The sequence below is a fragment of the Babylonia areolata genome, chromosome 18 (genome assembly GCF_041734735.1).
Source record: "Babylonia areolata isolate BAREFJ2019XMU chromosome 18, ASM4173473v1, whole genome shotgun sequence".
NCBI lineage: Eukaryota > Metazoa > Mollusca > Gastropoda > Neogastropoda > Buccinidae > Babylonia > Babylonia areolata.
In genome coordinates, this window is record NC_134893.1 from 12632039 (window position 1) to 12644538 (window position 12500).

The window sequence follows — 12500 nt, forward strand, 5'->3', positions numbered from 1 at the left end:
ACAGAAAGACAGAATCATAGCGGAGCACATACACTGTTATACAAAACCCATAGAAGTGTGTGTGTGTGTGTGTTGTGTGTGTGTGTGTGTGTGTGTGTCTGTGAGTGAGTCATTTTTTTTATGTCTCTCTTTCCGTCTCTTGCCTGTGTGTTTGCACGCGTGTATTTGTGTCTGTGTCTGTGAATGTGTATGTATGTGTTTTTTGGTGTTTTTTTTTTTATTATCTCTCTCTCCGTCTCTTGTCTCGTGTGTGTGTGTGCGTGCGTGCGTGCGTGCGTGTGTGTGTGTGTGTGTGTGTGTGTGTGTGTGGTGTGTGTGTGTGTGTGTGTGTGTGCTGATGCACGAGACAACATCCCCTGTGTTGTGGTGCAGGTGGCAGGGAGGCAGGCAGAGAAGGACAGACAGAACGGCAGCTGTCGTCTGATGCTGTGCCAGACCTACAGGTGTGTGGACAGGTGCTTGCATGAACACATACACGCACGCACGCACGCACACACACACAAGCACAACATGCACATGTTGAATTTTCTTCTCCTTTTTGTCGCATGACGTCAGTCCTTATACAGTAATTTCCCTACTGTCGTCTTCAATAGAAAACAATCTTGGATGCTCTTTTCTTGCTCTTTTTTTTTTTTTTTAATTATTTGTTGTCAGCTAACCTGAAAAAGCTATGTTCCTTGTTAATTTCTTTTTCTGAAATAATTTTGACCTTTAAACCAAAGAGAACGAATATCGATAATCATTATGTATGATAGTTAGTCGTGTCCGACTATAACCATCAAAATAGCAGAGGAGGCAACTGCTATCCCAATTCTGGGCTAGAATTTAATTATAGTGGAAAGTGTCATGCCCAAGTTACATCCCCACTCTCTTGGCCAAGAGGGTTTCTAGGACAGTCGGCGTTGGGATGGTTTCCAAAGGCCAACTAGCCCCGAAGGCTGCAGCACTAAGAGCCAGTTTGCCCCCTAGTTTGAGAATCACAGTCCTTAACAAAAGACTAAGCTGTAAGTGACTTCCCATTGTAATGGACAAACCATTGATGATACAGCTCTCACTTTGTTGTAGGCCCAAATGTAAGCTTATGACAATCTATGATACAAGCTGAGAGTTTGGCCTTAATTATGTAATCACTAGTATATTGCAGACTGGTGGACTGGAGGAAAACAAGAGAGAAAACACATTGTCAAGTTCACTGGACGGATTTTTACGTTTTACTGACGACGACGACGACGAGAACGACAACAAGTGTGACGATGTGTTACTAAGTGGGTGAGGAGACAGACAAGATAATGGAAGAAATATTTTTGCGAGTTCAGTCTTCAGTCTCTCACTCTCTCAGTAAACAAACAAACAAAAAACAGACACAAGGAATTTTTTCCCTGAGCCAATTATAATTATTAAAACCAAGAAAAAAAATCTTTCATTCACTCTCTATTCATCCTGGAAAAAAAATTAATCTTAAACACAGGAACAAATGTCTTGACTATCACAAGTCAATTTAAATTTTCTTTGCATAACCTGATGACCCAGTCCCAGGATCGCCTCAGTCCTAGGCCGGACAGCAGCCTACTCACAGTAGTGTCCACCCCACTCACTCGTGGGAAAACTCGGGCACCTCCTCAGTGAACATTCCAGTTCAAGGTCCCTCCACTCCGTGGCCAGTCACATGGAGCCCTGACAACACTTTTTCCAGTTCTTAGCTCTCGGCACACTCCATTTGAATTATTCCTTCTAGCTAATTCTCAATGTTCCCTTATTTTATTATATTTGTTATCCTTTCACACCACTCATGCATTCATACAATTTTCCAATTAACAATACAATATTCATTCATGAGTCACGTCTTATAAATTACACAAATACACAAAAAAGTATTAATTTATCAAAAAGCAAACATTTCAAAACTAACAGCAAAAACTACTATATTCTCAAACTATTCAATCATTAGTTACATTTCGAATAAACAATAAAATAAATTTTCCCACCTGATGTTCGGAACATTCAAGGCACACAGACCACATCACCCGAACTCTGATGCATTCAGACTGACGTTACAGCACATACATATACGCACACACACACACATGAACATGCACAGCTCACGATTCACCCACACTTACCACGTGCAAAACATTTTCACATTCATACAGGTATTCGAAATGTACAAACAAAAATTTCGTTCTTCCTCTGGCCACAGGCATTCGAAACTCGCTCTGTCACACGATGATTATGATAATGATGATGATACTCATAGTTTTGTTCATAAAATCAGTTGTTTTTTGTATTGTCAAATACGCGAAGAGTTGGTTTCTGCTGTTTTAGTGAGAGTTTCTGGTCTCGCTCTTCTTGTTTGGTTTTGTTGTGTTGCCCCGTGTGCCCCGTAGTTCCAATGGTATCACCACCACGCCGCTCAGTCATGACAAACTCCCATTAACACAGCTACACCGGAGCTTGTTCTGTCGTAGTTTCAGCACCCATAGTTCACAGGGGGTCATCGATTTAACTCTTTCACCGCCACAGGCGACTTTTGTCGACATCGAGGAGTCATGTTGATAAGACCATTTTCACACTGTAACAAAGCTTGACAACTGTGGCCATGTTCCTGCCAATAGAACAATGACTAACCTTTGCCCCCTGACCAGGTTTGAAGTGAACAAGTCCATTGTGTTGTTTTGACATGAACCGAAGCCTGTGACTGAGAGCAACGTTTCCAGAATATTTCACGCTGGGGAGTGTTTTTTCACAAAGAAACCTGGCGGTGAAAGAGTTAAGGTTAGTTGTGAGAAGGCGACAAACTGGAGGAAATCCTGCACTGTTGCTGAGTTACCTCGGTGGTGTTCTGAGTCAGTAAACGCAGGACTGCGCTGACAAACAGCTAACTCCTGCGTTGATGACAGTGATCGCATTGTAAAACAGACTGGGTGAGCTCCTCCACTCAAAATAAAATGTCCCTCCAACGCCAGTCACAACGGATTCGTCGACACTAACGATTTTTGACACGAGTACTTCATACACACGGAAGTTAGGGAAAACAACACCAAAACAAATTGATATTACCATAAGACCATGTGAGGCCACATAAATAAGAGAATTTTTTCTGAAGTTTTTTTTTAACGTACTAGGTACATGAAGATGACGACATCCACCATGTCACAGTGCTGAATTTCAATTCAGTGTTTGAAGAGCTTGACAAGGCTTTACTATACACTCGCTCTCAACTACATTCACGTTAAAAATCTGTTGCATGGAGATCCTGTTCTCCAAAATCATACAAATATATTCATATTTCAAACTGTTCACCAGTTTATCTCCGATTCAAATAGATTTTAGCTTAGAAAGTATTGTGAAGAAAGGGTACAACATGATTCTATTCGTAAAATATATGTTGGATTTATTTGACTGATCAAATATTCAAAGATGAATGGATTGGCCAATGATCTGTTAGAATTTCTCCTCTCCCCTCTGTTCCCCCTCCCCCACCACCTTACACACCATTCTTCTAAATTTTCTTCTTCTTCTTCGTGTTTTTCTTCTATTAGGCCAATTACTCTGGTGATAATAAATTTAATCTCATGTTAATATTGATATTAGCATTATTTTACTATATTATGTACTGTTTGTTTATTTGTTTTATTTCATTATTTCATTACTTACTGTTTATAAATGTTCTTTGATACAAGTCATAATATGGTTCATCAGCCGTCACGATAAAATTGAAGTGCAACGTTGTGAGCACAGTATAAGCTTTAAGCTTGTCATTCATTGCATTGTAATCATGTATATTGTTGAACAATTAAAGATTATTTAAACCACTCGCTCTCAACAAGGCTGAATAGACAGAGACAGCTGCAGGGTCAGGACATTAGAGCAACACTCCTAAAGAAGCCTGCATGAGTGTCCCAGAGTGATAGTCCTCCGATGGGGCTCGAACCTATATCCTCCCAGTCATCAGCTGACCACTTTTCCCTGGCGGTTTATGTATTGAGTTATGATGAGGATTACTTTTATCATTGTAGTTTTTTTTTTGTTATTGCTTCTTTCATCGCCATCCTCATAGTCATCGCCGTCGTCGTCATAAGCATTCATTACTTACCATCATAATTATTACTTTAGATATACAGTCCACAAACACTGTGGCTGTGGCTGTGCTAAGAAAGCAGTGGTCGTAAGTGGTGGAGCAGCTAAGACAGAGAGACAGACGTCCGTCAGGCAGACAGATGGACAGACAAGACAAACAGAGAGACGGACAGACTGAGGGAGGGAGGGAGGGAGGGGGGCGCAGGTACCCCACGTAACACGTGGTGTGGTGGCGGTGGGGGCGCGTGGCAAGCTCATTAGTGCCAGCTGTCAGCAGCCGGCAGACGCCTGTCAGTCCCAAAGTAGTTCCACGCGCCGCCCCGCAGACAGTACAGGGTCTGTACCCCGCTCCTGTGCCCTGCACGGCTCTACACCTTTCCCCTGTCTCTCCCCGTCTGTCTGTCTGTCTGTCTGTCTGTTCCCCCACACCACTCGCAACACTTTGAAGTCGTGTCGGGTCTCGGGTCCAATCCCTTGTCACCCGTCCGTCAAAGGATGCACGCCCCAACTCCTGTCCCCACAGTCCGTCCAATACCCGAAAAAAAGATAAATGTTTTAGATTATGAAACCTTTGTGTTTGTTTTTTTTCTGTACGTGGGACTGCCTGACAATACGTCTGATCGTTTGGCGCATGCATGTTGTTGGAGTTGTTTTTAAACCATGTATCGTAAACCAATTCACTTTGATGTGGTCCGTGTAGCCCTTGTCAGCACCCTGTCCATCCGCAGGTCTGTTCGCACTGATGGGCATCATCATGCTTTTTCTTTTCGTTTTGATTCAGTTTCTCATGTCAACATAATTATGTACAGAGCACCTGCTAAGTCCTCTCCAGTATATATGTATGCAGAAGATGAAACACGCGCGCAGTTTACTGAAGATCCCCAAATCCACGTCAGCGGTTTGTTTGTGATAGGAACACGACAAATCAACTAGCATACCCTTACATCCGAAACAGGAGTATGGTTGCCAAAATGACGGGTTAGTAAAAGCGACCCCACGCATAAAAGCCCTCTCGAGAGAACGGCGAGGGAGAAGCATCCCAGAGACAGAAAGTAGCCCTTTCATCTTGCAGCGTGGCCAGGCCTTTGTCAAGTCAGTTAACCCCCTGATGGCGACACACATTTCCATCGGCCTCTTGCTCAGGATTCTTGTTGCTGATTTTGAACCACACTGTCTGAAGTCATGAGGAGTCAAGTCAAGTCAAGATGATCTAATGATCTTTATTGAGGGTAAAAGAATAAGCTTATACAGCTTTTCTTTTTTTTTTCTTTTTTCTTTTTTAAAGCTCTGAATATGCAAGTGACCACAAAAACAATTAATTCATTCGCCTTTTCTTCATGTGGAAATGGAACCGTGCAATGTCTTCAACTGATCAAAATGTCTTTGAGTGGTACCGAGTCCCTGTCTTGGACGGCTTGCAACAGTAGCCAGCCCTGGCAGGCTGGAGTTTTAGTGAAAGTGCACACGTTTGAATTGATTGTTTTTTACAGGCTGGATGAGGATGACGGCAAGGTCCCGACGCCAGAAGAACTTCTGCATCTGGTAAGAGTGATTCTCGTCTCCCCCTCCCCCAGCCCTTTCTCCACTGTCCTTGATCGATTCAACCGCAAAACCACTGTTCTAACACTCTGTAGTCAGCCGCAAAACCACTGTTCTAACACTCTGTAGTCAGCCGCAAAACCACTGTTCTAACACTCTGTAGTCAGCCGCAAAACCACTGTTCTAACACTCTGTAGTCAGCCGCAAAACCACTGTTCTAACACTCTGTAGTCAGTCATTTTTCAAACTTACAGCGACCCAGCCTGCCTAAGAAAATGTTTACCTGCAACATGTAGTATAAGCAGTCCAGGGAACAGAAGGTGCATTATATGGACAGTGTTGTCAGGTTAAAGATCGTCCCGCACAGTTAGAAATAACAAATGATCAGAATAATAAAGGTGCTTGTTTTGTTTAAACTTCTGAAAGAGAAGATACCTGTAAGTTTACACAGCGACCTATCAAAATAATTGGCATAAAATCTCTATAAAAAACAAACAAACCCAAAAACCAAAACAAAACAAAAAACAAACCGAAATGTCAAAACAATTTTGAGTATACGCACGCATGCACGCGCGTACGCAAGTAAGCACAGATGGAAGCAAGCAGGCACGCATGTGTGAGAGAGATCTAGTGTGGGTGAGTCCAAATGCTTTCAGAAGAAAAGCAAACCAACACTGAGCAATGTGTATTTTTCCAAACTTTGACGCATCGTGATACGCCTGAACCCTTCAACCACTGAAGACATGTATATACATCTGGGCGTTCACCCAGAAGATAAGGTATTGTGCCGTCATGTGTCAGGCACACCGCACGTGCCGTTGATTGGAAGCCACAGGGGCAGGGCTGAAACAGATTGGTCCCATCAGCTAGGTGTGTGACAGGTTGGAAAGAGAAAACAAACACAAGCAGTTGTTCTTCCTTCTGGTCGGATCCAGACCACAGTCCGATCGGCGGAAGGTTTGGCACATCAGATGCTGAGAGCCCAGCATTTCTGTCTTGGGGAAACTGGCTGTGGATGCACGCTGTGTTGACCATGACATTGTATAACTTGTGGGGTAGAGGTGAACATAAGCGCAGGCAGATGGGTTCTGGTCGTCTTTTTTTTCAGGCTGGCTGTATTGTCTCGATACATCACATGGAGTCCCTCAGAGCTGCCTTTTATCGGCTCCTGTGCTGTTCAACCTATTTCTTGAACGCGGCATCATGTCTGACGCGCTTGAAGATAATGTCAAGTCAGTCAGCACTGGAGGAAGAACCGTCACGAACCTTCGCTTCGCAGGCAACATCGATGGTTTGGCAGGCAGTGAAAACGAACTCACTCAGCCTGTTAAGACTGGATGAAGCATCGACGAGATACTTATTCATGGAAATCAACGCCGAAAATACCAAGTTGATGGCCACCCATACCACCATCATCACTGCTGATACAACTGTCCAGGGTCAGAAGCTAGGAACTGTTCAGCAGTTCACTTACCTGGGATCCATCATCAGCAGTGAAGGATCCAAACCCCCATTGATATCAAGGACAGCAAAGACACCGGCACTGTCCAAACTGAAAGACTGTGGGAAGACAGTAATATCTCCACGAAACACAAGACCAAACTCCTGCCTGCACTGGTATATTCCATCTTCCTGTGTGCATGTGAGACATAGACCATCACGGCGGATTTGTCAAGATTCCAAGTCACGGAAAAAATGTGTCATTGCAAAATGATAAACGTCAGATATACCCATCACATCACCAATGAACAGATTTGTCTTTGTATTTCTTTTTATCACAACATATTTCTCTGCGCTAAGTGCATGCTGCACACGGGACCTCGGTTTATCGTCTCATCAGAATGACTAGCGTCCAGACCACCCCTCAAGGTCTAGCGGAGGGGGAGAAAATATCGGCGGCTGAGCCGTGATTCGAACCAGCGCGCTCAGATTCTCTCGCTTCCTAGGCGGGCGCGTTACCTCCAGGCCATCACTCCAGCTATGCCAAACTATCCAGCAGCCCATCGGACCTTATGAAGATCTGCTTGCATCAGTAAAAAGAAAAACATCTATGCTGGTATGGCCATATAGCATGATCCAGTGGCCTTGCTAAAACAGTCCCCCAAGGAACTGTTAAGGGAGGGAGGTGGATTGACAGCATTGCAGAGTCGACAGGAAAACCACTGAGAGAGACCCAGGATTTCGTCACAAACCGACAGACCTTTGCGGAATCTGGTGAAAGGTTCTTCTGTGCGGGGCCCCAATGACTCTTCAGAGTTGAGAAGAAGAAAAAGAAGAAGGAGGAGGAGGAGAACGAAGAAGAAGAAGGAGGAGGAGGAGAACGAAGAAGAAGAAGGGGGAGGAGGAGAACGAAGAAGAAGAAGGAGGAGGAGGAGAACGAAGAAGAAGAAGGGGGAGGAGGAGAACGAAGAAGAAGAAGGAGGAGGAGGAGAACGAAGAAGAAGAAGGGGGAGGAGGAGAACGAAGAAGAAGAAGGGGGAGGAGGAGAACGAAGAAGAAGAAGGAGGAGGAGGAGAACGAAGAAGAAGAAGGGGGAGGAGGAGAACGAAGAAGAAGAAGGGGGAGGAGGAGAACGAAGAAGAAGAAGGAGGAGGAGGAGAACGAAGAAGAAGAAGGGGGAGGAGGAGAACGAAGAAGAAGAAGGAGGAGGAGGAGATTGTGCTGTAATTTTATTATTTTTAAAAAAAATTATTTATTTATTTATTTTTGGATACGACCTATTTCTTTTTGTGGAATCAGGGCTGCTGTACCCGGGGAGAGCGCGTTGCCACAATACAGCGCCACCCATACTACTTTTTTTTTCTGAAAATGTATTTGCTTTACTGTCATACTGGATTCTCCCCCATGATTTTGCTAGGAACAAACCCCATTATTCACGTAGGTTCATCAACGTGCGTTACTGTCGATACAGGACGTCGGTTTACCGTCTCATCCAAGACCTACACTCTAGGTCTAGTGGAAGGGGGTGTGGGGTGGATGGGGGTGTGTGTGTGGGGGGGGGGGAGATTCTCCAATGCCGTTTATGGGACTGGAACCAGTGGGTAGTGATTACCTAGTCTTTACCACCCACCCCATCCTGCACATCTAACCGCTTCCTGCCCTGACTGTCGTCCTGTGTCTCCTTCACTCGCTCCTTCGGACTTCGGTCTTCCGCCGTCTCCAGCTGGGTCGTGATAACGTGGAAGTCAAGGAAGTTAGCGGCACACACGCACGCACACATACACACAGACAGACATATACGCACTGACACACAGGGACACAGACACTGACACAGACACAGACACAGAAACACACACAGACACACACACATACACACTAGCAGGCAGAGAGAGAGAGAGAAGGAGACAGAGAGATGGAGAGAGAAAGAGATGGAAATAGAGACAGACAGAGAGAGAGAGAGAGGGGGGGGGAGACACACACAGGGAGAAACACACACACACACACACACACACACACACACACGGACACGCACACACACACACACACGCACACACACGCGCACACACAGGTATAAAAACCAAAAGCATGTACATCCTGTTGCAGGCGGTGAAGGCCATCAACACATCCCATCACCTGTGCCAGGCCCCCATGGATCTCAAGTTCCAGTCCCTGCTCTGCTGTGGCCTCAAGTCAGTGATCCACACACACTGCTCACCACTCACACCGTTTAAATTCAGTTCAAAATTCAGTTCATTTCAATTCAGTTCGAAATAGTTTATTGTCTGCTTCAACCAAAATCAGAACACTATGTGCCGATTTTCTTTGTATCTGACTCTGTCTCTCTGGCTGTTCGTCTCTCTCTTCTTTCTCTCTCTCTCTCTCTCTCTCTCTCTCTCTCTCTCTCTCTCTCTGTCTCTCTCTCTCTGTCTCCCCCACTCTTTCTCTGTCTCCCCCTTCTCTCCTGCCCCTATCTCATTCTCAAAAAAAAAAAAAAAAAAAAAAAAAAAAAATCATGTCTTTATGTCAGTTGACTAATCACAATTCGTTTCAATTCTTGAACTGGATACATATCTTGGCACTGTGAAGAACGTCGCCGACATGTTTGAACAGACAATAAGTAAATTAAGAAGAATATGCACGCACGATCGCGCGCGCAAACACTGACGTACACACACACACACACACACACACACACACACACACACACACACACACTACCCCACCACACCACACTTACATCCACACACACAAGTCCGTTGCGAAGCGCTGACGTCTGTGATACTGACGGTGACGCTTCCGACATCATTGTCGTTTCGCGAATAACAGCAAGAACAAGCACACACACAACACACAGACACACACACACACACACACACACACACACACACATATATACACACATATTCATATATGTGTAAATCATATACACACAAGTATTATATCAGTCCTGATACGGACTTGTGCGGTCGGCTGGACTATAAAACAACAATAAACAATAATACGGAGATTGATGTACTCGTTGTCGCGCATTGTTGCTTCAGTGTTAGTGAGATATGATTTAAGCAAACTAAGAGTACTTGTTGACAGACCATATAGTTCAAGTTTTTTTTTAAGGTAAGAATCAACTTTTTAATCTACAAACAAAACACCACAGTATCTGTTGTTACTGATGTTGGAAAGCCATTCACCTACATGATTAACTAAAGCTATTTGGCATGATTTTTTTAATTATTTTTTTTCGGACACACACACACACACACACACACACACACACACACACACACACACGCGCGCACACACACACACACACACACACACGCTCTCACACAGAGACTTAAATGACAATGAGTTTATTCCCATTAACACTTTTGAGTCATAGAGAAATAATGAAACATGACAATAACAGAATGACGGCCACAGAGGAAGGGCGAAAATCTTAAAAAAATGAAAATAAAAAAATAATAAAAAGTATCAGTTTCAGTAGCTCAAGGAGGCGTCACTGCGTTCGGACAAATCCATATACGCTACACCACATCTGCCAAGCAGATGCCTGACCAGCAGCGTAACCCAACGCGCTTAGTCAGGCCTTGAGAAAAAAAGAAGATAATAATCACAAATAAAATGACAATAATAATTATTTCAATTTCATTAATTTTATTGTGAGTGAGTGAGTGAGTGTGTGTGTCTATGTGTCTGTGCGTGTTTGGACGTGTTTGCGCGCGCGATCATGCGTGCGTATTTTTCTTGACAATAGTAAAACAAAAACAATAGGGATATAACAACAACAACAACAACAACAACAACAACAAAAACAAAAAAACAAAAAAGGGGGGGGGGGAGATAATATAAGGTCAAAGGTAATATCAGTCTGGTATACAAAACAATAAGAATAGCGAAAACAATACTCCATTGGCAGTTGCACAGGTCACTGCTTAAAAAATACAAAAATTGCGAGTGAAGCGTTCAGCTCTATAATTCTGACTAGTTGAGCCTGAATTGGGAACTGAGGGGTTTGTTGGAACTGAAGCAAAAACGATGGTATGGTGTAACACAATAAAATACACAGTAATTTTGTTATTTTAGCACCCATTTGCCAGTAATACTGAAACTGGTTTGATATATACAGGGGGAAAAAGACATATATAGTCATGATCATGCATATACACATGGATGTATACAGGATGCTGTGTTAAGATTTACCCATGTTCTCATTCTTATTCAACACACGGAGATAGAATAAGGAAGATAACTCGAGTCATTTAGTCACTGCACTGGTAGGTTCCCTCCCCTGAACTCTGAACGCGACAAGTTTCAGTTTGTTGTGTAACCAATGATAGTGAACATAAAAATCAGATCTTATTAATAAATTAATACCATGACTGACTGATGAAAAACAAATAAACAAACAAATACATACATACATAATCATACACGCACAAATACAGTGCACACCAGCACAAGCGGCACACAGTCATGCTATCCGGATTCTCTCTCCCCACCCCCCCCTACCTCCGACTCCCGCCCTGTCCGTCCGTCCGCGCGCGCGTGCACACACACACACACACACACACACACACACACACACACACACACACAAACACACACACACACACACACACAGACAGACACACACACGCACACACACACACACAGACTGACTCATGCATCCCCCAACGAAAAATACTGAGCGCCGTAATAACTACGTCTTTCAGGCTGTCAGGAACCTCAAGAGCCTGGCTACTGCAGGCGAAACTCGACCACGACGTTGTCAGTGATGGATGCCGTCCAGAGGGGCGTGGGGGTGGGGGCAGTGGGAGAAATAGACCGCTGGAGGGGGCGAGGGAGGGTGGTGGTAGTGGGGTTGGGCGCTGATGGAGGGGTCGGGTGGAGGTGGGGGTAATAATATTGTATGTAAAAAGAACTTGAATTCCGCACCCAATTAGTTGATATAAAAAAATTATAAGGACGCATCGAAATAAAATAAGAATGATGAAAAATGTATATTAAAAAGAAAGAAGAAAAAAACACGCGCGCACACACACACACACACACACACACCAACAACAACAAACAAACAAAGAAACAAACAAAAACAACGTGTCAGTGACTTGTCTCCCCCACCTCCTCACACCGACACCTCCACCCTCACCACCCTCTCACCCTCACAAGGACCTCACTGAGGCCTCCTTTCGTTGGCAGCCGTCCACAGCCCCTGCTCAGCAGGTTGCTGTACAGTTCATCAGCAGCTCAGCAGCCAGTTGTCTGCTCATCCGTCAAACGTCAGGACTTGGCCTCAACCATAGCTGAAATGCCTGACATAGAACTAAAACACTCCCGTGTGTGTGTGTGTGTGTGTGTTTTGGCTATTAATTTAACGTCTACTCACTAATGTGATTTTTGACGGCTGGTGTGTGTGTGTGTGTGTGTGTTTTCTCACTTTATTT

General features: G+C 44.1%; 1 protein-coding gene across 2 annotated transcripts in view; it reads left to right on the plus strand.

The window, feature by feature from the left end:
• The window catches only part of LOC143291832 (small G protein signaling modulator 3-like), a 50217-nt gene that overhangs the window by 29337 nt on the left and 8380 nt on the right, over positions 1-12500 (plus strand). For both annotated transcript variants that reach the window (XM_076601949.1, XM_076601948.1), the window contains exons 16-18: positions 373-443; positions 5568-5619; positions 9160-9245. In XM_076601949.1, the coding sequence (XP_076458064.1) occupies positions 373-443; positions 5568-5619; positions 9160-9245 (209 nt within the window). The remainder of the gene's footprint in view (positions 1-372; positions 444-5567; positions 5620-9159; positions 9246-12500) is intronic.